This window comes from Diabrotica virgifera, chromosome 9 (genome assembly GCF_917563875.1).
Source record: "Diabrotica virgifera virgifera chromosome 9, PGI_DIABVI_V3a".
NCBI classification, from domain to species: Eukaryota; Metazoa; Arthropoda; class Insecta; order Coleoptera; family Chrysomelidae; genus Diabrotica; species Diabrotica virgifera.
In genome coordinates, this window is record NC_065451.1 from 194,884,073 (window position 1) to 194,911,626 (window position 27,554).

At 35.5% G+C, this 27,554-nt stretch overlaps 1 protein-coding gene across 1 annotated transcript in view; it reads left to right on the forward strand.

Moving 5' to 3' along the window:
- The first annotated feature begins 4,985 nt into the window (after window positions 1–4,985).
- LOC114339236 (protein NDRG3) overlaps window positions 4,986–27,554 on the forward strand; it is a 658,690-nt gene continuing 636,121 nt past the window's right edge. The window contains exons 1-2 of the mRNA XM_050661376.1: window positions 4,986–5,117; window positions 20,786–20,989. Coding sequence (XP_050517333.1) covers window positions 5,068–5,117; window positions 20,786–20,989 — 254 coding nt within the window. The 5' untranslated portion in view covers window positions 4,986–5,067. The remainder of the gene's footprint in view (window positions 5,118–20,785; window positions 20,990–27,554) is intronic.

The following is a 27,554-nucleotide window of genomic DNA, read 5'->3' on the forward strand; positions in this document are numbered from 1 at the left end:
GCTCTAAAGTCTAAACTATTAAAATACCTACAAAAAATATTTAAATTTTGAAATATGGCCCATCAGCTCTGATACCAATTTAAAAATATGAAATGTGCAAAAAGGGTGAATGATTAAGAAAAAAATTTACCCAATAACTTGGGTACATTTTTAGTATTTAATACTTGGTATTTAAATACTTTTCAACATTGGTATTTGGTATTTGTATTTATGGTACTTTCCCAAATTTACTAAAATTTATGATTTTTATATCTAACCGTTGTTTTATGTAAGTCAAGCGTAGCCATAGTTATAGGTACCTACAATACCTACATATCACTCTTTATAGTAATAACTCTTCAATTTCATTTTTAAATACATCTACAGAAAAGGCACTACATATTTTATTCATTCATGAGAAATATAGAGGCATAGAGAAACATAGAGAAACATACCCTAACTAGTTTCATTTAATTTGTATAAGTAGAATATCAAGCGTTTTTATACAGGGTGAGTCATGAGGAACTGTACATACTCCTACCTTGTATAGAGACCTCTATGGAGAATAACAAATGACCATTAGAAAGTGTCTGGTCCCATTGTTTAATAATATACAGGGCGAGTTTCGCATTTTGACAGAAATTTATATTCGTCATAATTTGTGAACGGTCAGATCGATGTGTCTCTTATTTTGGTCAATCGTTACACTATTACCACCTAATCAACTGATTTATTCAAACTAGAAAAAAATTAGGTCCGGCTTTAAAAAATTAGTTCGTTTTGGTCTTAGAAAAAATTTCACCCTGCATACGCTTTTTGAAAACTCTAATAGTAATTTTACAAATTAGACAAATAGGCAATTAAAATGACATATTTATTTTTTTCCCCACACAATTACTTAATTTTTTACAAAAAAACCAAATTTGACTATGAATTAAAAATTTGGTAAAGTGAACCATAGATTTAAAAAAAATTAACTTTTGTTACAAAAAATATGTTTTTAAACAAATATTTGATTTATGTTACCACCCAATCAACTGATTTATTCAAACTAGAAAAAAATCAGGTCCGGCTTTAAAAAATTAGTTCGTTTGGGTCTTAGAAAAAATTTCACCCTGTATACGCTTTTTGAAAACTCTAATATGAATTTTACAAATTAGACAAACAGGCAATTAAAATGGCATATTTATTTTTTTCCCCACACGATTACTCAATTTTTTATTAAAAAATCAAATTTGTCAAAATCGCAATTTTACCATAAAAATAAAAAAAAATTAAACAACGTTTTTCTTAAAATTAAAAGTTTCACCATTTTTTTTTCTATAACACGTCTAGATCTAAAACTCTATAACACTTCTCTTTGGACTCTATAGTTTAACATAGGCGTGATCAAATAGATAAATTTTAAATTTTTTCACTTAATTTTTGCGATTTAACTTTGCAATTCACGAATCTGCACCTTTTATTTTTAAAAATTCAAACTTTTACGAGAAGACTGAAAGCCTACAACAATTGTCATAGTCTTCACAACGGTAAGAGATATGTGCTGTAAAAATTTCAGAAAATTTTTTTTAAATGGAACGTTGTAGCGAGTTAAACCGTGATTTCATCTTTTTTTTTCATTTTTAGGTTAAATTTCCGATTTTGACAAATTTGATTTTTTAGTAAAAAGTTAAGTAATCGTGTAGGGAAAAAATAAATATGCCATTTTAATTGCCTATTTGTCTAATTTGTAAAATTCATATTAGAGATTTCAAAAAGCGTATACAGGGTGAAATTTTCTCTAAGACCCAAACGAAATAATTTTTTAAATCCGTGCCTGATTTTTTTCTAGTTTGAATAAATCAGTTGATTGGGTGGTAACATAAATTAAATATTTGTTAAAAAAAATAATTTTTGTAATAAAAGTAAATTTTTTTAAATCTATGGATCACTTTACCAAACTTTTAATTAATATTCATAGTCAGATTTGATTTTTTTATAAAAAATTAAGTAATCATGTGATAAAAAAATAAATATGCCATTTTAATTGCGTATTTATCTGATTTGTAAAATTCATATTAGAGTTTTCAAAACGCGTATACAGGGTGAAATTTTTTCTAAGACCCAAACGAACTAATTTTTTAAAGCCGGACCTGATTTTTTTCTAGTTTGAATAAATCAGTTAATTGGGTGGTAACATAAATCAAATATTTGTTAAAAAAAATTAATTTTTGTAATAAAAGTTAATTTTTTAAATCTATGGTATACTTTACCAAACTTTTAATTCATAGTCAAATTTGATTTTTTTATAAAAAATTAAGTAATCGTGTGGGAAAAAAAAATAAATATGCCATTTTAATTGCCTATTTGTCTAATTTGTAAAATTCATACTAGAGTTTTCAAAAAGCGTATACAGGGTGAAATTTTTTCTAAGAACCAAACGAACTAATTTTTTAAAGCCGGACCTGATATTTTTCTAGTTTTAATAAATCAGTTAAATAGGTGGTAATAGTGTAACGATTGACCAAAATAAAAGACACATTGATCTGACCCTTCAAAAATTATGACGAATATAAATTTCTGTCAAAATGCGAAACTCGCCCTGTATATTATTAAACAAGGGGAGCAGACACTTTTTAATGGTCATTTGTTATTCCCCATATGAGCCTCTATACGAGGTAGGAGTATGTACAGTTCCTCATGACACCCTGTATAGCACATTTGTTCGGATTACACTCTAACTTCGATCGAACAAAGGTGAACTTAAGCAAATACGGAGTGGTGTATAAAAACAGATATTTGGTGACTGTCCAGAAACTTACATCGGTCAAACTGGCAAAACCTTTAAAAACGTACAACATAACACAAAATGATTTTTAATAATAGAAAAACAGATTCTAAGTACGTACTTTACCTTCTCGTTTCTAGATCATAATCATTCATTTAATGAACAGTTTCATAATCTCCATATCCACAATAAAGGCCTTAGGCAACCAAGTGACGTCAAGAACGTCGATTAAACGTCAGTTTTTGGTTGAATATACAGGGTGTCTCCGAAAATAGTGCGTTCTTTAAAGGTATAGGTAGAAGGCACCATGTAGAGCAAAAAAGTCTTATACTATTTTTTTCTAAACTCAACCGTTTGGCCCAAAAACGAAAATACATTTTGGTATGCAAATTGAAATCTGACAACTATGTATACAAAATCTAAAGATAGACACAGTCACAATTCAAAAATAGTTGCCCCATGAGCCTTTAGTATTTACATTAAACCCTGTCTTCCTCCTCAACAAACAAACAAATTCTGGTTTTGTTTGATTTTCACATATAGGGTGGTATAACTATTTTGCAGGTGTTCACTGTCTGACCTAAATTGCTGTTGTCAATAACCTGTCACAATCAGTTCTTGTACAGTGATGTCAGATTAGTTAATTTTATGAAAATAAAAGTTCGCTTATATGGAGAACAATGTAATTTTTTTTTTGGAAACGGTCCACTTTAGAAAAAAATGTTATAGGACTTTTTTGTTCTACATTGTGTGTTATATCCATACCTTAAAGGAACGCACTATTTTCGGGGACACCCCCTGTATACACGTGTTTGATTACACGATTAATGACGTTAAAATACGCCTAAAAACAGGTTTTCATTTCAGGCAGCCTAAGACTGACAGTCTGACGTCACAAAATTGGGAGGAGCTAAAGGCTTATGACGTCAAGAAATTTCCATTAAGAAGTGTTTCGTTTATTGTTTAGTTGCTTTGTGTGGTAAAATAAGACTTTTCATTAAGATATTTAGTTGAAGAAACTTGTTAATTAAGAGATTTTCATTAGTTTTTCTCAAGTGAGTAAGTTTAATACAATAATTAATCTTGAAAACTGTTTGAGGTTATATTTTAATTTGATTTGGATGTGTTATCAAGTTTAATTAAATTAACGACATAAAACCTACGTTTTTGATATCACGTATTTAAGGACTTCACTATCATTACGTGACTTTAGACGTCAAAAAAACGTGATAAACTGACGTGGTTTGGTGATAATTATGACGTTTTTTCAACGTTTTGTAAACGTTATTTGGTGGCCTGGGAAGCTGTCTTTGAGGCAAACAGCTCCCCACTACTCAACCTATTCAGTTAGAGACTTTAAAGCGCAGACACGCAGTAAAATACCTCACTTGAGAAAGGCACTCTGCCGAAACAGTTGTAGTGATATTAGCTTGTAAAAAATTTTATGGTATTGAAAACTAAAGTTTTTGGTGTTTTATTGTTAGATAAAATGAACTTCTATCAAGTAACTGTCAAATTCATCACTTATATTAAATAAAATAAAAAAAATATTCAAGTAAACACTAAACATTTTATGTAACAATAAAACACTGAAAACGTTTGTTTTCTATACTTCCACAAAATTTATTATAACTAAGTGACTACAGCTGTTTCGGCAGAGTGCCTTTCTCAAGTGATATAGTTTACAATGTGTTTGCCTTTTTAAGTCTTCAACTGAAGAGGTTGAGGAGTGGGGAGCTGTTTGTCTCGAGTTGGTCATTCAGAATTATATCTGTATTTTTCAGTTTATTAATTTCAATAGATTCTAAAAAAGATAGCTTAAGGCCTTTATTTTGAATATGCAGAATTTGAAACTCTTCATTGAAAGAATGATTATGATCTAGAAGGTGAAGTGCGTATGTAGAAGTGTCTGTTTTTCTATTGTTGAATGCCCTTTTGTGTTCTGCTATCCGTTTGTCAAATAAAATGAACTTCCACCAAGTAACGGTCGAATCCATCAACTAAACACTTTTCCAAACAATTTTATCATTGTTATGATAAAAATTTTAATTAAGTTTATTGTTATTTCTACCTTTTGTTTTATTGTTTCGATAAATAAAATTATATTACACTAAAATAAAGATGAATTTATTGTTGACTAATCGGGCATTAAGTGGAAAAATGTGTATTTTAAACACTTTTCCTGGCCTATAAATAATACACGAAAGCTGAATTAGTTAAAATGCTAATTCGAAAGATAAAAAGTAGTTGCGTCGATAATTTTTACAAGAGAGCTACGGAAGTACCACTTAATTTATACAAATTGCAACTGCACTAAAATGTTAGTTATTTCCAGTAGTCGTCAAGATATTGACGAGGAGTCTCAAAAGTAAGTACCTTTTAACGCTTTTATGTTCTTCTGTAAGTGAATTGCATTTAAAAACTTTTAAAACTGTATTTTATACTGAAATGAAAACCGTTTCATGAAATGAAAATTTTTTATTTGTTAAAAAAATACAGTATCAAAGTCATTATAATCCATTGAAATGTTACATTTTTTAGGCCATAGCTTGCATTTGTTAGAGGAGCCAATTTTATTTTTTTAATGTGTAGGAGGGACCAGTAGAAGCTTAAGTTCAAGTTTTTGGGGTCACCATACTTGTCCCCTGGCCCCGGAAAAGGAGTGCAAAGGGGTTTCGCGCTATATCTCGTAAACTACCAACCCCACGGAAAATCTAATAAACATAAAATGTAGCAAATTAAATTTACTACAATTTTGTTTTTATTACTTTTTATCATCTAGTGACCAACAAAAAGGTATAAACAAAAATAAGTAAAAATTTTTTCCACCCACCTCTACCGAAAGTATACTTTTCCGGACCTGATTGTAGGGAGCAAAGTTGTACTTTTCCTCCCTAGGGAGGAAAATATTTTTCCTCCCTAGGGAGGAAAAGTAAAAGTGACGTCATAGTATTTCATTCATGAAATATAACTTATTGACGCCCTGTGCAATATCTTTTTTTATTACTTAAGTATCTATACATTTTAACGTTTATTTATAAAACACCCAGTAGTTTGCAGAATGGTAAAAAACAGTAAATTGTTATTTTGATTTAACAATGTTTACATTAATAATTTTACTTATATTTGACAGTTGACAGTTATATTGTACCTACTTGTTAGTTTTAGTTTTAATAAATTTTGTTGGTTAGTTACATAAATAAATTAAGTAAAAATGAAAAAATGACTTGTTATTTGAGGAAGGTGGAAAAACCATATGTATAACATGGGAGTAAAGTGCCTTTTCCTCCCTTGAATGATTACTGCCCTCCGCTACGCGTCGGGCAGTAAACTTCATTCTCGGGAGGAAAAGTAGCACTTTCCTCCCTTGTTATACAAATAGCTATTTAACAAGTTTCATTTTGGAGGTTATAATTTTATTTCCGTTCATTTTACAATTAAATAGCATTATAGCAATTTTGTAGAGGGTTTTTCAGCGAACAATTTCCACTATAAAGTTGTTTAATTTTATTTATTTATAAAGGTTTATTATTTATCTAGGTTTTACAGCGCTCCAAACTTGACCAGATTCTCGAATGCTCATAGGGATACAATAAAAACAAAACGTTGGTCTTACTTTTCTATCTATATATTTTTTCATCCATATAATATATTATGATTTTAACATTCCTATGATATTATTAATCTATTTTTGACCTTTCTCCCCACTATAAAACTTAGAACCATAAGCATATATAAAAAAAGGCCCAAGGAGTAGTTTGACGACAAATTCGCCGGTCCAGAAGAAGAATGACGCAACCGCAAAATGCAAAATTCTTCATAAGAGCAAAAAAACGATTTTTAAATATCTAAAATGGGAATTAAATGAAGAGTAATCGTCCATGAGCATCGGTATGACGTTTGTTTTTTGACAACGATGGATTTTATTTTCATCAATATTGGTTCGAATTTCGTTATCTTTATTTAATCGCCCCATTTTCAACCCTATCTACAGTCGTGTCATTATGCATCTGAAATAAGGCCTAACATAGCGCGTATTTCAGTAACGCCGCAACTACCCTATAACAGTGACTCAGCACATTTTTACAGTTTTTGTATCATCTTTACATAATATGTACAAAGAAGTTAATTACACAATAAACAGGAATTGACAAAATTTGCAGTTACATCATTCTTCTTCCGTACTGGACTAAATATCTGCCTGCTATTACTTTATCCAGATTTAGCCATAGGGCTCGCACTCCCTCTAAGGGGAAAATTCACTCATCCCAGATACCTAGGGTATCAAAAGGATTGAGCTCTGGTGGGACTCTTTCCGTGTTATCGAGCCCTAGGTGATTTGGTACGCCGGAGTATCTCCCAAAAATTTTCGCACGCATCTGGAGGTCGAGAGTAGCACAGCTTTCTGAAGAGTCTGCTAAATATATTCATTTAGACCCATCTTTTTGATGTTTTCTATGAGGTTCTTTGGAATGACTCCAGTAGTAGAAAGAATAATAGGTATTGTCTGGGTACTTTCCATTCTCCATTGTCCCCTTATTTGTATTTCGATATCTCTATACTTGGGATCTTTTCGTTGTGCTTAACACGCAGATTATTGTTGTTAGGTATCGCCACCTCTATTAATGTTGTTTGCCTAGTAAGTTTATTAACTAGTATGAGATCCGGTCTATTGTGTGCCACTGTTTGGTCTGTGAACACAATGCGATCCCAGTATAGCTTGTAGTTGTCCTTTTCAAGCATTCTATCAGGGACGTATTGATAATATGGGAGATGGTCGGTTTGGAGAAGTCCAAGTTTGCTAGCTAGTTCTTGGTGGATAATCTTTCCTACTGAGTCATGGCGTTCTTTATAATCAGTTCCGACAAACGCTTGGCAGCCCCCGATAAGATGTTGGATGGATTCTTGGGCTTGACATCCATATCGGCATTTGTCGTTTTGGACCTGAGGATTTTTTACAATGTACTTCAGGTAATTTCTATTTGGAATAACCTGATCCTGAATGGCAAGTAGGAAACCTTCTGCCTCGGGAAACATCTTTCCTGATACCAACCAATAGTTCGACGCTCTACTGTCGACATATTCTTGGTTGACCTCATTAAGATGCCGTCCATGCAGTGGTTTACCCATCCAGATGTGCATTTTTTCGTCCTTAGATAGGTGGTATATGCGCATTTCTTGTTCCCTCAGTTTAAGCGGTGTTGAGTCATTTATTGCGCATATTGCACGATGTAAAGTGGATGATTCAGTCTGTGCCTGAAAGTAAGTTCTTAAGTTAGCTACTTGTTTATCCAATTGCTCACCTATGTCCATGAGTCCTCTTCCTCCTAGATACCGCGGTAATGTTGTTCTCTCTACTGCACTGCGAAGATGATGGTTTTGTGCCTTTGTGAGAAGTGTTCTTGCTTTCCGATGAAGACTTTTTACGGTTTTTGACGGAAGACGGTTTTTGACCACTTGATAATACAAATGAGTAGCTAAGCGCGGAAAAGCCGTACTTAAAAAAGTCGGTCCCCCTCTGCTTAACTTATTCTTCAGTTGTGCTACCTATTTGGCCACGTGAAGTCGTATTAAAAATTGTGAAAAGTATCTTGAGTTTTATAGATAATACTATTGAGAGTCTTGTGGGTAAAATTTATATTTTTGTAATTAGATAAGCATTTTGTGTTTTATGTAAGCGTGCATCATGAGTGGTGGTTATTTTATTTATAAGAAACCTCTGGGGAAAATTATTTGTCAGTGGGAAAGTCGAGCCATCTTTACTCACTGTTGTCGGTCAACGTTTTTCGTCTCTTTATATGGCGGAAATAGAGACGATTCTCTGGAAATCCTGAGATATAAACGATTCGCGAAAACAGTGACAAAAATGTATTTAATCTCTTCTCACTTCCTCTAACAGAAGATGTAGCCCGTTTCCACAGACTCCGAGTGTATCACCAGATTCAGTCATGGCTCGGTAAACATCGTGATCCAGAAGATTGGGGCCAGAAAAAGCATGGAAAATTTTGGATACCAATCCAAATTTCGAAGCCTCCAGTACCCCCGAGCTTATTAAATTCATCTTTTGCAGATGCAATGGAAACTGGAAGTGCATGTGGTTGCCGAAAAGCAGACCTCAAATGTTCAGCAGTGTGCCTACATTGTGTTGGTGAAATTTGCAGCAACATCGTGGACATATCAACATTAATTACTGAAGAAAATGAATTGGAAGATGAATTACCGACAATGACGCCAAATCTAACTCTCATTATACCACAAAAATTCACCTCGGATACTGATTCAGCTCTTGACTCGCAGCCTGGACCATCGAAAAAAATTAAAAAATAAAAACTATGATAGATCTTTTTCAACATATAATAATAAATAATATTATTTTGCCTAGGAATTGTCCGGGGATTAGGCTTATTGGGGATACAACACAAAAAACCCGCCTCCATACTCTACCTCATAGGTTGCGGGGAAAAGGGTGAAAAATAGCTTAATAATAGCATAGGAATGTTAAAATCATGATAAATAAATATATAGAGAGAAAGGTAAACCTAAGGTTTTGTTTTTGTTGTATTCCTATAAGAATTCGAGAATCTGGTCAAGTTTGTAGCGCTGTAAAACCTTTATAAATAAATAAAATTAAACAACTTTATAGTGGAAATTGTTCGATGAAAAATCCTCTACAAAATCGCTATGATGTTATTTTATTGTGAAATGAACAGAAAAAAAGTTCATAACTTCCAAAAGGAAAGTTCTTACAACATTTTCTCTTATTTTTGTTTATAACTTTTTTGTTGGTCACTTGACGATAAAAAGTAATACATATAAAATTGTAGAAAATTTAATTTGCTACATTTAACATATGATTAAATTTTCTGTAGGGCTGCTAGTTTAGGAGATACAGCACAAAAGCCCTTTGCATCACTTTTTCCAAGATGGCGGCCGGGGGACAAGGGTGGCGACCCCAAAAACTTGAAGTTAAGCTTCTACTGAACCTCCCTATACATTAAAAAAATAAAATTGACTCCTCTAAGAAATGCAACCCTAAATGTAACATTTCAATGGACTATTATTAATTCCTACATAATTGCTTTTCAGAATTTTTCCTGTCTCATGTTTCCTGTTTTCTGTTATCCTGCTAGTCGTTTCCACTTCACAATTTCTTTCTGACATTGCTTTTGTGATTTCTTGTTCCAAGTGGCAAGTGGTCTGTCTCGTTTTTTATTCTTCGGCGTTATTAATTCCAATACCTTTTTGTAGAAAGATTCATTACTCTCCCATTAATCTTACTTCTTCTTCTATTCTTCTTAACTCAGGCGAGACTCGTTAGTTTCTGGCACATGGCCATAAGACATTTGTACCAAACCCTGTTCTTCTCCTTAAACTCTAATAAGTCATGTGGCCTCAACGAAGGCCAACAGTTTTCTTATTGGTAGTTTTAGGATCTCTTCTGGTTCAAACCTCATTTGACCAGTGAAGTCCTCAGTGGCGTAGCTGAAGATTCGGGGGCCCCCCGCGACAATTTTTGTGGGCCCCCGTATTATAAACATAACGACAACAACTAATATCAGTATAAATACTAAACTATGTGTAAATGACAATATTTGGCCTTTCTTTAATAAGCCTTCGTCAGTTAGTGTTAATAGATTTTTTGGAAATAGACTTGAAAACCTATATGTCTCTTAATGCAACAAACCCCTTAGTAAGTTGTTGCAATATTATGTATATATGTATATCTAAATTTTCATTGAAAACATTAACTTCAAAACTGTTTTTTCTACAAGTTATTTTTTCGTTGCAGCTGAGCTCATCGTAAAATTTTTTATACGTTTTAATCCGTTTATTTTTAAATTCCGATATAATACCCCACTATTCTGCTATTCCTGCAGCTTTTGCTAAAGTTTCAGAAAACGAATTTCTTATTTCTCGAAGATTATGACGATTCAGATTGCAAAAATTTTGATGTTAGATTAATAAAGTTAAGTATTTCAGATTGAATAGTAATGTTAACGGTAAATTCAAAATTATTCATATGCTCTTATAATGTATTAGCTTCTCATTTTTCATCGTTTTTTAGATAGCAATGAAATTTTCGTTAAAGATTTCATTATTTGTCGAAAAGCTCGAAGCAAAGCCGAATAACAGCATCATGTCTGGATGGCCACCGGGTTTCACATAACCTTTTAACGACCGGTTTCACAAAGTGAAGTTAACTTGTGGTTAAGAGATAACCTCAAAATTACCCCAAAATATGCGTTTCAGTTTCATAATTGTTACCCTTCTGGGTATACCCATAAGGGTAACCCACTCCAACCTCTGGTTAAAAATTCTGTGAGTTAACCATACTTCGCAACGCATATTTTGACGTAACTTCTGGTTATCTCTTAACCACAAGTTAACTTTGCTTTGTGAAACCGGCCGTAAGTGTTGGCAAACGCGATGAATCCAAAGTCGCAATAGTATGTACCTACATACTAGTAGATCCCATCTTTTAATATTTGCACTAAAAAAAGCATACATGTATGGTAATCTGAAAACTGCATATAACACTCACAATTGGTACGAAAAGAACAGTCTGAGAGAGACCGAAAATAGCATGAAATTAGTACCGACATAATTAGATTTAATTCTAGTTTTGTCAAAGTGACATTCAGTTTTGATAACGGGAACACCAAATAAACGTTTATTTTTTCATTGGTAAAAGGTCTAAAGGTCTGGTTTTACTTGCAAAAAAAAACAGAATTGAGAAATTGATATTTCAAGTTATAAAAATGGTAACCTTTACAACTGAACACAAAATTTAAATTAATAACTGGCATTATTTTGAAAGTAGTGTCGACCATATAATCGGTAGGTTTTTGTTTTCTTTCGAAGACCCTGTAACACCAAAATCTACAGTTCACAATATTATTTTTAAATTTGAGAAAACTGGTTGTGTCCAGAATTATAGAAAATGCACGGATAGTGATGAAAAATTTAATTTTAAATATGTACATGAAATTATAAAATTGTTATTTTTTAGAATCAATTGTTTAAGTTTACGCCGTTGAATTTATAATGTTATTTTTCATGAACTTAAATTAAAGGAACTGTTGATTTAATATAAGATTTGAACCTGCTTTTATAATCTTGTAATAAAATCTTTAAAATATTTCCCCAGACCACCTAGAAAATAAACTTTCTTTCGGCAAAAAAAGTACTGACAAGACTGGCCATAGTGCTTACGGGTCTATTGTCCTTTTCATAATCATTTTTCAGTGCGTAACAAAGATAGGAAAAAGGGTAAGTCCGTGATAATACACATTTATGACATTTATTCTAACATGACATTTTAGTTAAATCTGACAGTTGTCACATTTTATTTTCAATTTGGAATAAAAACCAATCAAATGTGTTTCTTGCATTTATAAAATGGTATTTTCTTTGATTTGTATAGTCTTATAAATTATACAGATTATATTTGTAATATTATTATCTAATTAAAAAAAAAATATTTTTTTATTATGGCGCCTCTATCGACAACTAGAATAACTAGAATAAATGTTATAAAAATGTCACCGACGAAATGTAATCACCGACGTGCCTTTTTTTCTGTCACATACAATTTAATGCGTTAGAAAGAAATCGAAAAACTGTGACGCACTGAAAGATGATCAAGAGAAATACTGTATCACAGACATGCGGTTACATGTTATTCTCACGGACATACAAGCCTATATAATATTTTTTCTCAGTTCGTTGCGTTGCCTTAATGCCCTATAGTCAGATATTTTTTTTCCATACCTGTATAATCTCTTAATTGTATCGTAAAAAACCAACTCCTGTACACCAGCAACGCCGTCATTCAACACTAGGTTCAGTTGTGAATGCACAATGAACATAGGAAGCTGTTGTTTCAATGTCAGTGCCTTTTTACGCCTGAATATACGCCACTTATAACGCTTGCCCCATCATACCCCTTTCCTCTGCAGTTGTGTACAGAAAGGTGATTTGATTGTATAAATTTTAAAATTTCATTTACAAGACCTTCTGCACTTTGGTCTAATATGCGAATAAATCCCAAAAAACTTTCAACAATTTCTGCTTTGGAAGGTAAATTATTTTCATTGCAAGTTATTTTTACATACCGAAAAATAAACTAAGCTGATCGTTTTCTGAAATATCTTGAGGGGTGTCAAAAATTATTGAATAAAAACAACTTTTTTTAATAAAAACAATCAATTTATTTTCAGCTTCCTGAGCCAGCAAATTTATAAATTCGTTTTGTATTTGGGGACTCAAGTAATTTGTTTTTAAGGTATTGTTTCTATCGATTAATTTAGTTAAAACAGGATCATATTTAGCTAGTACAAGAAACACCAACAAAAAATTACTTTTTTGGAATTCACTTATACTTATCTAAACTACCAACATGTCCACGAAATGCTAAATTGCACCCGGAAAGAATAAGAATTAGGTCAATTACCCGTTTCATTACTTCCTTCCAAATTCCCTATTTTGATGCTTATTAGGAAAATATGTTTTGATCCCCAATTTAAAAAAAGCAAGTATTAAGCTTGAAGGCTTTAAGGGGCCCCTCCTAACGTCGGGCCCCCCCGCCATGCGGGCCTGTCAGCTACGCCACTGGAAGTCCTGCCTTACATCACCTAGCACGCTCCAACGGCATAGTATGTGTATGGCAGCCTCTTCTTCCATTTCGCGCTTTCTGCACCATGGTTCATTCACCTTACCTAGTTTGTATAGGTGATTTCTTAAACGGCCATGTCCAGTCACCATTTTAGTGACCGTTTTGATCTCTCGTTTCTTGAGGTTCATCAAATTATTCGAGCATTTTTTATCAATATTCTTGATTCTTTTTTTAGTCTAGATTTGCCCTTGAGTGGTTCTCCATTTATTTTGATGATTCTTTATCAGCCATTTCTGAACCTCGTTTTTCGTAGCATCTTTAATAATGCCACAGAAAGGTTCTGGGCCTTCAAAAGTTTCTCTCGAGCCTTATTTCGCTAACATACCTGCTCGTTCGTTCCCATGCACCTCTTCATGACCCGGTACCCATATTAAAGACATTTTATTGTCTTTTGCCAGGTTATTGAGGAGATCTTTGCAGTTTCTTACCAGTTTTGATTTGGTGAGAGGGTTCTTTACGGCTATAATAACCGATTTCCTATCTGTGTAAATGTTGATTCTCTTAGCTTTAGGGTCTTCATCAATAATTTTATCAATGCAGGCCACCAAAGCAAAAACTTCCGCGTGGAACACCGTTGTATGTTGACCCAGGCTGTAAGATTTATTGTAGTTACACATTTATAACTACAATATCCAGTACCATGGGCAGTTTTAGATCCATCAGTGAACCATATTAAGTCCCCATTAATACTACTTCTTCTTATTAATGTTCCATCTTTTATCGAAGGTTGGATATCAACATGGCAATTATTATTTTACTTACAACAGCTCTAAATAGTTGGTTAGAGCTCAGATTAAACCATTTCCTTAGATTCCGTAACCAGGCGATTTGTCTTCTTCCTACATCTCTTTTATTTCTTATTTTGCCCTCTATAATCAAACGCAGCAACACTATAACTATGACCTCTTACTATATGACCGAAATATTAAAGCTTCCGCCTTTTAATTGTATAATTTTTCCCTCTTATTAACCCTATCAAGAACTTCAATATCGCCAATTTTCTCTAACAATGATATTCGTAGCATTCTTCGATAACACAGAGGATCGAAAGCTTCCAATTTCTTAATCTTTAATTGCTTCAATGTCCAGGCCTCAGATCCGTAGAGCAAAGTAGCAAAGTCGTAAAAGCGCAGCAGCGCAACAACCTTTTATCTTAAGATATATCAACCTTATCTTAGATCTCTACTACATAATAGATATTTAATTTTCACAATAAACCCCTTAAAAAAATATTTAAAATTGAATTCGTTTGATGGTTAAAACTATATAGCGAAAACTCTGTTTATTAATTAATTATTTATTTAAAAACTGAATCTCAATTATGACTTTTAATATTACTCATACATATTTAAACAAAATATTTAAAAATAAATGTAATAAAGTAAACATTTTTCTGTAATAAGATAGATACTACATTTTATGACATTGAAATGCATGCGATTTTCCATTCTATGTCTTTATACAGGGTGTTTCACTGGGAAAGTAACATACGTTAACTGTAGAAAGAGGACACTTAGGCGGTCTCAAAAATACCATCTACCAATGTGTAGTCTATCTAATTTAACTTTCACGTTTAGGCAGGAGCTATTTTTGTTTTTAAAAATGTCTGAGTTGGACAAAACGGGACACTTATAAGTTTGATAAAATGGGATACAGTTTTTTAGGTCCCGTTTTATCCACCTATTTATTTGTTGGCCTATTAATTTTTTAAATAGCGATAAAGCGTGTTCTCATACTGCAGAAAAGAACAACATATTTTTATGTGACTTTGGTTCTGATATACGTACCTAGTCCTAAATAAAAGGTCTTATTTCCCATTTTGCAATAAAACATAAAAAAGGCCTATTTTTAAGTTTCTGACTACTGAAGATATTGTTTTTTCAAAGGTAAATTTTGCTTTGCAGTCTTATATCTACTTAAATATACTTTTTAGATAATTTTATGCAAAAAATTAAATATTGTGAACCTATCCCGTTTTATCCAACCGTGGTATGCTAAAACGGGATGTGCAGGACTTTAATAAATTTTTTTTTATTTTCCATTCATAAAAAATTTTTTGTATGCTTCAATAAATGTTATACATATAAAAAATAATAATATGATAATTTCTTTAACATTTTTTCCGTAATAAAAATAAACAAGAATGGTATCCCGTTTTGTCCAACTCTCCCCTACCTTTTTTTTTGGACTGAGGTGGAACGCTCTTAGCAGACTAGGGAAGGTGTCCCTAGTACTGTTGGACTCGGACAGGAAAGGAGAACACGCTAGGGCGCACCAGCCACAATATGGCTCGTGCGTCCCGCATGCCCCCCATGACCAGCCGCCTACCAACTAAAACCACCCCCTCTTCCGACCCGGAATATCCCTGGACGTGCTCCTTAGGGAGCGATGCATGGGAACATCCCGAGCTGTCTGAAAGAAAGTAACCAGAAGCATTGGATCATTTAAGGGTCTATTTTCCAGCCTAGAAACGGTAGGACTAAATAGAGAAAAGTCTGATTCCTACACGGAGGAAGGTGGGCCAACCCCTGCCTGAAAACGGCAGGGCTTGGGTGACTGTTCTATAGTGTGGCGGATAGAATGAGCCCTAGAAGAATTAGGGTCATATTTCTCTGACGCGGATTATTTTTTTTTATTATTTCTTATTTTACTTTTTTTATTTTTTTCTTATTTTTTATATATATTTTTTTATTTTACAACTATTGTGTTGACCCGCCTCACCCATTCTGCTCCAGTCGTTCCAACTCGGATTTTGTCTTAATTATACCGGTTATAATGTCAATTATGGCCTCGAAATCCGCCTTGTTTCCGATCGCAAAATTAACAATATTGTTAGGGCCGATGTCGCCAAACCTACTACGTAGCCTGACCCGCTCGTGAGCAAAGACGCTGCACTGGAAAACGCAGTGTTCTGCGTCTTCCCTCACGAGACAGGTCCGGCACAGGTCGTCGTCAGACTTCCCGATCCTGTGGGTGAATGCCCTGATTGATCCATAACCGGTCAAAAATTGTGTAAAGTAAAAATTTACTCTCTTGAACTTGCAGGCGTACCACGACTCTACGTTCGGGATCAGCCTTTTGGTCCACTGGGCTTTGGTAGATTCCGCCTCCCATTCCAGCTGCCAGTCCGCCAGGAGTTGTTGTCGTGCGGCCGATCTTACCTCGGGTAAGTGGCCGTGGCGGTGCTCATATAGGAACTGGCGTTCCTTAGCTAGCAGATGTATGGGAGGGGCGCTCGCGATCACCTGTAGAGTCACAGTTGATGCAGTCTTGTATGAGCTTACTACATTCAACAGAGGCTTCCTCTGTGCCTTGTTTATCATATCTCTGTATTTCTTGTGACGTAGAACCTCAACCCAGACCGGAATCCCATAGAGAAGGGTAGACTGTACGACGCGTAGGTACAGCTTTCTCCGGGCACTACTTGGCCCTCCGATATTTGGTGTTATTTTCCGGAGAGCTGCAGTTTGTGCCTCAGCCTTCCTCACCACTCTTGCGAGGTGTTTGGTGAATCCCAGCCCTTTGTCGAGGTCCACGCCAAGATATTTGGCACAGAGGCTCGACTTGACCTCGCTGTTTCCAAAATGGAACAACAGGTCCGGTCTATCCCTAGGTCCCTTTAGGATAACCACCTCTGTCTTACCGCCTGCGATAACTCTCCCCTACCTGCGTGTGACACTCGATATGACAGGGAAACTTCTTCCTCGCTTTCTTTATCTTCATTAGGGTTGCCTTGAGGTTGAACCAAGTCTACAATGTCTTCATCCGTAAATTATTGGTGCCCATTGTCGTCAGCTTCAATCCATTCTGTAATTGCACTTTCTTCTTCGTTTTCTCATCCTGTTGTTTACGACTTCTTGGAGGTCATCTTGTAATGGAGCGTGGAAAAATGGAGCTTCTTCAAATTGTAAATCTAGGCAGCGAGTTAGCGACTAAACACAAGCAATGACACTGACTCTGCATCAGTGACATCAATCTGAGATGGGTGGAAGAGGAAGAGAGTGAGACAGGTGCAGCGACTCAAAATCAACGACAACGAAAGCTTTGAATTATTAGTTATGCTAACCTTCGGATAATCCGAACTTTTCGGATTTCCGTCTGTCTCCCCAATTAGTTCGGATTTGCGGGGTTCTACTCATCATCATCATTCTCTTTGCCTTATCCCTATGCGGGGTCGGCTTCCCTAATTGCATTTCTCCATACAATTCTATCTTGGGTCATATCAATGTTAATCCCCTTTACCAACATGTCCTGCCTTATCGTCTCCCCCCAGGTCTTCTTTGGTCTTCCTCTCCTACTCCTTCCAGGAATCTGCACTTCAGCTATTCTTCGTATTGGGTGATTAACGTCTCGACGTTGAGCATGACCAAACCATCTTAACCTATGCTGTCTCATTTTGGCATCAATAATTGGTGCCACACCTAGACTTCCCCTAATATACTAATTTCTAATTTTATCCTTCTTTGTCACTCCACTCATCCATCTAAGCATTCTCATTTCCGCCACATGAATTCGTTGTTCCTCTTTCTCTTTCACTGCCCAACATTCAGTTCCTTACATCATAGCCGGTCTTATGGTTGTTTTATAGAATTTTCCCTTCAGCTTCATTGGAATTTTTCTGTCACACAACACACCACTCGCTTCTTTCCACTACATCCATCCAGCCCTAATTCTACTGCATGCATCTCCATCTATTTCTCCATTACTCTGTAATACCGATCCTAGGTACTTAAAACTATTGCTTTTCACAATAATTTCACCATCCAAAGATACCATTTTATTTGTAGTAGCTCCATCTTTAAATGAACATTCCAAATACTCTGTTTTTGTCCTACTAAGATTTAAACCTTTTTTCTCCAGAGCTTGTCTCCACTGTTCCAGTTTTTGTTCCAAGTCTCTTTCACTATTTCCTAGTAACACGACATCATCGGCATACATTAAGCACCATGGAATGTTACCCTGTAGTTTCGCTGTTATCTGGTCCAAAACTAATGAGAATAAATACGGACTAAGCACAGTGCCTTGGTGCAATCCTACTTTCACATTAAATTTATCAGTCTCTCCCACACCTGTCCTAACACTAGTCGTTACTCCCTCATACATATCCCTCACAATCTTTACATATTCACCAGGTACTCCTTTCTTATTGAGTGCCCACCACAGAATCTCTCGAGAAACTCTATCATATGCTTCCTCAAGATCAATGAATACCATATGGGCGTTTGTTTCTTTACTCCTGTATTTTTCCATCAATTGCCTTATAATGAAAATTGCATCTGTTGTTGATCTACCCTGCATAAAGCCAAATTGATTCTCGGATATTTCGGTCTCTTCAAGTATCCGTCTATCAATTACTCTTTCCCATATTTTTATGGTGTGGCTAAGCAGTTTTATAGCCCTGTAGTTTGTACATTGTTGTATATCTCCCTTGTTTTTGTAAACAGGTACCAGTATACTGCTTCTCCATTCGTCTGGCATTTGTCCAACTTCCATAATTCTATTAAATATACCTGCTAGCCACCTTGTTCCTGTCTCTCCCAATGCTCTCCATACTTCCCCAGGAATATCATCTGGTCCTACCGCTTTTCCTTTCTTTATTTTTTGAAGCGCTTGAGCCACTTCCTCGTTGGTTATTTTGGTGACCATTGCTGCTACTGTCTCCGTTGGCTCTACAGGCACCATATAGTTTTGAAGATCTGTGTCGGATCTGGTTTCTTGCCACTTTTTATACAATTTTCTCTTCTCTTTTATTTTTCCTTGTACTTCGTTTGACCACCACCAAGTCTCTTTATCCTCAAACTTCTTTCCTGACGTTTTCCCAAGTATTTCAATAGCAGTCTCTCTAATACTACTGGCCATTTTTCTCCAAATTGTATTAGGACTTCCTTTCATGTTCCAACATATTTTTTCTACTGTTCCTCTCCTGATTTCCTCTTTTCTACTGTTCTTCACCTTCTTTCTCATCCTTCAGCAGCCACCACTTGATTTTTTGTGGTCCTCTGCGATACTTTTGTTTAGTTTCGCTTTTTACTTCGATGTCCAGAACAAGCAGCTTATGTTGTTGGCTTACTGTCTCACTTACTATTACCTTGCAGTCCTTGCATTACCGCATGTCTTCTTTCCTTATCATGAAGTAGTCTATTTTGGATTGATGTTGTCCACTTTTGTAGGTAATAAGTTGAGTTTCTCTATTTTTAAAGAATGTGTTAACAATCGCCATATCCAATGCTGTTGCTAATTCAAGCATGTCATCTCCAGCTTCCTTTCTAGTTCCAAAGCCTAATCCCCCATGTATTGTTTCATATCATGTCTTGGTTTGGCCCACATATGTATTGAAATCACCTCCTATTATAACTTTCCCCTCTGCTGGAATATCACTCAGTACGTCTCCTAATTGATCATAGAAAGCTCTTCTTTCATTCTCACCCAGACCTGTTTGGGGAGCACACACAAACAACATTTAATACCTCTTTATCAATTACAAATTTCACTGACATCATTCTATCACTCGTTCTTACAACTTCTACTACGTTATCTTTCATTTCACTATCAGCAATTATACCAACTCCATTTCTAGTGTTACTACTCCCTACATACGATAATTTGTATCCTTCACCTAGTTCTTTCGCCCTTTGTCCTTTCCACCTAGTTTCTTGAATACAAGCAATTTGAACTCTTCTTCGTTTGAGCGCATCAACTAACTCCAGACTCTTACCTGTAAGACTACCAAGATTCCACGACCCTATCCTGATTTTTCTAACTTGCAATGGTGTTCCCCCTAAGATAGTCCTCACCCGGAAATCCGAACGGAGGCTCATTTTACTTCCGGCACATTTTACCTCAGGAGATGCCATCATTTCAGTATAAGTTTTTTTTTTATATAATTGGAGAAGGTCTTTTCATTATTATGGCCTGACAAGATTTTGTTTGGACATTTGATGCCTGAATGCCTTTTCTATCAGCACCATACCCTTGTGGGGTTCTACTGTATAATATTATTTGAATTTCGTTGATAGTAAGTTTTGTCTTAAACTTTACTTTATATTAAAATTTCGCATATTTTTTGGTTGATTGGACCAGGGTACCTACTTATTTTTATACATATTTTTAATTATTATAAATGATTCATTTGAACTAGTTAATAAATAGGTAAAACCACTACTAACAAATAAACTTAAATGAGATTTTAATTGAAACTACGTTTTCTGTATATTATAAGATAAAATATTAACATTTCATAAATGCTCTCACGGTTTCCTTCCTCACAAACATCAAAATTGGGAACTGTAGAAAATATCTTGGCTATTAGGTATGCATTTCAATGTTCTTTGAGGATTTTCGGTGAATATGTTATTCCGTAGGAAGATTGACACTTCCGTGTGCCGGCCTGGGACTTTCGGGAAGAGGTCAGTGAATAATTCAAGTGGTGATACAACGGTTTCTGGTCCCGGTGTCTCAAGGGTCAATAATTCCAGAGGGGTGAGGTTAGTGCGGCCGACAGGTCGATTGGCATACTTTAAACATGACGCTGGACACGTAAATTTTGGATTCGTAGATTGCGATGGGTAAGTGTTCTTGTACATACATATTTAAGATTTTAAATTAAGACGTAAATAAAATAATGAATGAAAATTGTGTGTGTTTGAAACGAAGTTAAGACAATTACTGAATTCGATTCATATTAACACAGGGTGTTAGTTAATAAGTGCGACAAACTTAACGCGTAATTTTCATATCATTAATGCGTTAAGGTGTATTATTTTTTGCGTAAAAACGGCACCTTATATTATAAAAATTTAGCAGGAGAGATTTTTTGTCACAAATTCAACGAGGAATTATTGAAAAATGGTTTTTTATTTGAAATATCTCCAAAATCTCCTTGAAATGCGCGCGACCGACAAATATAAAATTTTTAATTGTATGTTATAAGATGCACAAGTTATAAATTGTAAGATACTGATAAAGCATAGCTACTGATTTGAATTAAAATTGGATTTTCTTAATGCAAATGGCTCTTTAAACAGAAATCTTTCGTATGAAGGAATTTATCCAAAGGAAATAGTTAAAAATTAGAAAAAAAAATTGTAACAAAATTGGAGTTGTCAAGTGATATGGTTATGAAATATAATAAAGAGCTCGAATAACAATTACGTCATAATAAACAGGGTGTTCGTTATTCAGTTTGCAGCTCATGGTTTACAGATTTTGGGATATAGAACAACTGGTATAAGTATATGTGTTTTATCAACTTCGAAAAGGCCTTTGACAACTTAAAGGTGTCTTGCAGCAGGTTGGAATTGATGACCAGCTTCTTCTTCTTTATGTGCCGTCTTCTACTGAAGGTTGGCGACCATTAAACGATAGGTTTCTCTGTTTTGTGCCGCATGTATATGTTCGCAGCTTCTGGTATTTGAAACCATTCTCTCAAGTTTCTCAGCCAGGATTTCTTCTTTCTGCCCAAACCTCTTCTACCTTCAATCTTGTCTTCCACGATAAGCTGTAGCAGACTGTACTTATCATTACGGAACACATGGCCCAAGTATGACGCTTTCCTCCTTTTAACAGTTGTTAACAATTCCACCTCTTTACCCATTCGTGTCAATACCTCTGTGTTGGTCACTCTGTCTCTCCAAGGTATTCTCAGTATGCGTCGATACAGCCACATTTCTCGAGCCGCTAACTTCTTTATAGTTGCTGCTGTTAACGTCCACCCTTCTACTCCGTAAAGTAGCGTAGAGAGTACGTAGCATTTCGTGGCGCGCCATCGGAGGTTAACGCTTAGGTTGCGGTTGCTTAAGAGCTTTCTCATTTTTATGAATTTGGATCTTGCTATTTCAATTCGGATCCTAATCCCTACGTCTGGGTCCCACTTATCATTTACTGTATATCCCAGATATTTAAATCGGTGTACTCTTTCAATACGTTCGGCTTCAATATTCAGGTCGACATGTTGAATGTTCTTTTTACTGATCACCATAAATTTAGTTTTCTGTCTATTGATCTTCAGTCCAAATCGGTTGCCAGTTGTAGTTACTCTATTTAGCATCATCTGTAAATCTTCGATGTTATCGGCCAGTATATCCTAATCTCTACGTCTGGGTCTCCCACTTATCATTTACTGTATATCCCAGATATTTAAATCGGTGTACTCTTTCAATACGTTCGGCTTCAATATTCAGGTCGACATGTTGAATGTTCTTTTTACTGATCACCATAAATTTAGTTTTCTTTCTATTGATCTTCAGTCCAAATCGGTTGCCAGTTGTATTTACTCTATTTAGCATTATCTGTAAATCTTCGATGTTATCGGCCAGTATAACAGTATCATCTGCATATCGGATATTACTTATTGGTACGCCATTAATCTTGATGCCCTCATTGTACTCTTCCAGTGCCTCTAGAAATATTTGTTCCGTGTACAGGTTGAAAAGCAGTAGCGAAAGAATACAGCTCTGTCTAACCCCTCTAGAAATGGTGATGTTTTTACTCACCATATGTCCATTCTTTATGAGGGCTGTTTGATTCCAATATAGATTTTTTATAATCTGGATGTCCTTAGTGTCAAGTCCTGAAAGATGTAATAGTTCTATGAGTTTGTCATGTTTGATAGTATCGAATACTTTCTCATATACGATAAAACAGGCGTAAACATCTTTCTGTTGATCCAGGCATTTTTGAATCAAGACTTGTATTGCAAATAGGGACTCTCGAGTTCCAAAACCGCATCTAAAACCAAACTGTGTTTTACTTATGCTGTGTTCTAATTTTGCTCGTATTCTGGAGGGTGTGACTCATTAAACTTATAAGGCGATATTCGCTACACGTCTTAGAATTGGATTTCTTGGGAATGGGCACAAATGTAGATTTCAACCAGTCCGATGGAATTTGACCAGTATCGTATATCTTATTAAACAGCACGTCCGTATTATCAAAAATTTGTATTGGCAAAATCAAACAAAAAAAAAATCAATGTGCAAACATAGCTTGCAAATAAATGTTGGTCAGAACACGATGAACGACGTGGGTCGTGGAGTGAGGCAAGGATGTATTTTATCGCCTGTAATTTTTCATATCTACTCCGAATTTATATTGAAACAAGCTTTAGATGAAGGTGCAGGCATTCAAATCAACAGAATTATTGTCAACAATCTCAGATTACTCAGATACACAGATGACACGGTACCTACTGCTTGCATGTAATGAAGAAGACTTTTAATGACTTATAAACAGGATGACCGAAGCATGTGATGAATATGGGTTAACACTTAATACTTCTAAGACAAAACTTATGGTTATCAGCAAAAGAGAATTACAACTAATGAACATTTGAGTGTATGGAATAAAGTTAGAAAGAGTCCACAATATTACCTATTTGGGCGCCAATGTTAACGATAACTGGAATGTAAATAAAGAAATAATAATACTTATTGAAAAAGTTAGAGCCGCCTTCTATAAATTAAAGAAATTCTGAGTAATAGAGATATTACGTTAGACCTTAAAATCGGAATAATACGCTGTTACATATTGTCCACATTACTGCATGGCATGGAGAGTTGAACCCTTACAGAGACACTAAAGAAAACATTGGATGAATTTGAGATGTGGATCTATCGACGAATATTGTGGATAAGTTGTGTTGATCGAATAAGAAATAAAATAGTTTTACATCGAATGAAAAAGAGCGCAGAAATAACAAAAACGATAAAGATTGGAAAGTTACAATACTTCGATCATGTAATGAGATATTCAGAGAGGTATAACCTTCTAAACGTCATAATACACGACAAGATCGCCGGAAGAAGAGGCCTAGACCGAAGAAGAACATCCTAACTCCGAAATTTCTGGGAGTGGTATAAGGAGATCACCGCTAATGTGTTTAGAGCTGCCATAAACAAAGTTATTATTGCTAATATGATTGCTAACGTTTCTATAAACGGACAGTGTACTGAAAGAAGAAGAGATTAATGATGTTTTAAAAATCAAATTTTGAAGCTCTTTTTGCAATAACTAAACGACAAATTAACAAAAATAACTTTAGAAACTCTCATTTTAAAGGATTTTTTTATACTTTTTTTTTTTTCTTGGGTTTGTATGACTGCGGACCTTAGGGTCCATTCGCCCATCTAACCGAGTTTGCTCATTTTTACATTAATTTCAACTACTCTATGTTTATTTTACTTCCCTATGTATACATTACAATATCATCATATCATTATTATCCAGATTTAGCCATACGGCTCACACTCCCTCTAAGGGGAAAATTGACTCATCCCAGATACCTACGGTATCAAAAGGATTGAGCTCTGGTGGGACTCTTTCCGTGTTTTCGAGCCCTAGGTGACTTGGTATGCTGGAGTTTCTCCCAGAAATTTTCGTACGCATCTGGCCGTCGCAAGTAGTACAGCTTTCTGCATGGTCTTATAAATTTGTTCATTTAGACCCAGCTTTTTTATGCTTTCGAGGAGGGTCTTCGGAATGACTCCAGTAGTAGAGATAATAATTGGTATCGTCTGGGTGTTTTGCATTCTCCATTGCCTTCGTATTTGAATTTCCAGATCTCTGTACTTGGCGATCTTTTCAGTAAATTTACTACGTAGATTATTGTTGTTAGGTATCGCCACATCAATTAGTGTTGTCTGTCTTGTTAATTTATTAACTAGTACGAGATCTGGTCTATTATGTGCCACTGTTTGGTCTGTGAGCACAGTGCGGTCCCAGTATAGCTTGTAGTTGCCATCCTCAAGCATACTCTCAGGGACGTATTGATAATACGGGAGATGATCCGTTTGGAGAAGTCCCAGCTTGATAGCTATCTCTTGATGAAGGATTTTTCCCACTGCGTCATGCCGTTCCTTGTATTCAGTTGCAGCAAATACCTGGCAGCCCCCTGTAAGATGTTGGATGGTTTCTTGGGCTTGACATCCGTATCGGCATCTGTCGTTTTGGACCTGAGGGTCTTTGATGATATATTTCAGGTAATTTCTGGTTGGTATAACCTGATCCTGAATGGCCAGTAATGAACCCTCCGTTTCAGGGAACATCTTTCCTGATGTCAACCAATAGTTCGACGCTGTATTGTCGACATAGTCTTGGCTGACCTCATTGGGATGTCGCCCGTGCAGAGGTTTACCCATCCAGGTGCGCAGTTTTTCGTCTTTAGTGAGGTGGTTTATGCGCATTTCTGGTTCCCTCAGTTTGATCGGTGTTGTGTCATCTACTGCGCAAATAGCTTGATGTAGAGTAGATGTCTCAGCTTGCATCTGAAAATAAGTTCTTAAATTAGCAATTTGTTTATCTAATTGCTCACCTATATCCATAAGTCCTCTTCCTCCCAGATTCCGTGGTAATGTTGTTCTTTCTACTGCACTTTTAGGATGGTGTTTTTGTGCCTTTGTGAGGTGTGTTCGTACTTTTCGCTGAAGATTTTCTATATCTGTTTTTGTCCACTTAACAATACCAAATGAATAGCCAAGTGCGGAACAAGCGTAGGTGTTTAGTGCCTTAAACAAATTTTTACTGTTAAGCTGTGAACGAAGCAGCTGTTTTATCCTTCGTATAAACTCAGTAGTTATTTCAGATTTCATTTGCTTATGGTCAATTTTCCGCGCCTGCTTTACTCCAAGATATTTGTATATATCGTTTTCACCCATGGCCTCGATGTTCTGGCCATTTTGCATATCGAATCCACCGGGCTGTACCTTTCCTCTGACTATATTCAAAACACGGCACTTGTCTAGGCCGAACTGCATATTAATATCATTAGAGAATGTTTCTACTGTTTTTAGCATCTGCTCTAGATTGTCTCGAGTAGAAGCCATTAATTTCAAATCATCCATATACAACAGATGATTAAGCTTCGCTAGTACAGTATTGTTGTTTTTAATGCTAAAACCTGAGTCAGTGGAGTTTAATAGCTGTGATAGAGGGTTCATAGCCAAACAGAACCACAATGGACTCAGCGAGTCTCCTTGAAACAGGCCCCGGTTGATTGCGATATTTTCCGTTTCGATATTGTTTTCACCAGGTATTTGGAGGTGAATTTTAGTCTTCCAACTTGTCATTATATGCCTTAAAAAAATCACTATGTTATCATCGACTTTGTATATTCTTAATATATCTATAAGCCATTCATGCGGCACTGAATCAAAGGCCTTTTTGTAGTCAATAAAGGCAGTAAAGAGGTTCCTTTTTTTGGTGAATGCCTGGTTAGAAATGACTGAGTCGATGATAAGTTGTTCTTTACAACCCATAGAACCCTTAGCGCATCCTTTCTGTTGAGGCTCTATGATATTGTTTAGAGCACAGTGTTGGTAGATACGCCGGGTTATACAGGATGTGACCAATTTATACAAAGTTGGAAGACAAGTAATTGGGCGGTACTTGGCTGGATCTTGGGTGTTATTGTGATCCTTCGGTATTAAATAAGTGGTTCCCTGAGTTAGAAATGATGGTATTTCCTGCGGGTTAGAAATAACATGATTAATTAATGTTGATAAGCAATCATGAATGCTCCAAAACTTCTTAAGCCAGAAGTTCTGGACTCCGTCTGGTCCAGGAGATTTCCAGTTATGAAGCTCTTTGATGATATTTGAGACCTCTTCAGTAGTGAATGGTTCGTAGTTAGCTGTGACGTAGTGGTGACAGTTGTGCGTCGTATCTTCTATCCAGCCAGCATTGTTGTTAAGAGCAGCTGGTGTGGAAAGTTGATTTCCCCAAAACTCATGAATCTCTTCCTGGCTTGGGTAAGACTTGTCTACAGTTTCTACGGTGGAGTTCAGTTTTCGGTAGAACGCCTTCTCAGAGTTCTCAAAAAGTGCATTGTCACATTTTCGGTTGTTACTAACTTTATACCTTCTTAATCGTCCTGAATAGACGGAGAGTTTTTGTTTTAATGTATCCAGACACTGTTGGGCTGTGTTATTTTCTGGATCGTATCTCGAGTGTCGTGCAGTGCTCCGTATTATTTCTTCAGCTCTCTTAATGACTTTTCTACTTGTTACACCTCTTATATATTCTGTGACTTGACCAATATCCCTACGCAGTAATTCAATTTTTCCGAGAAGTCTTTTTTCCCAGGGTGCAATTCTGTTACCAGTCCTTCCGTTATTAGTACTCCGTCGTGTTCTAATC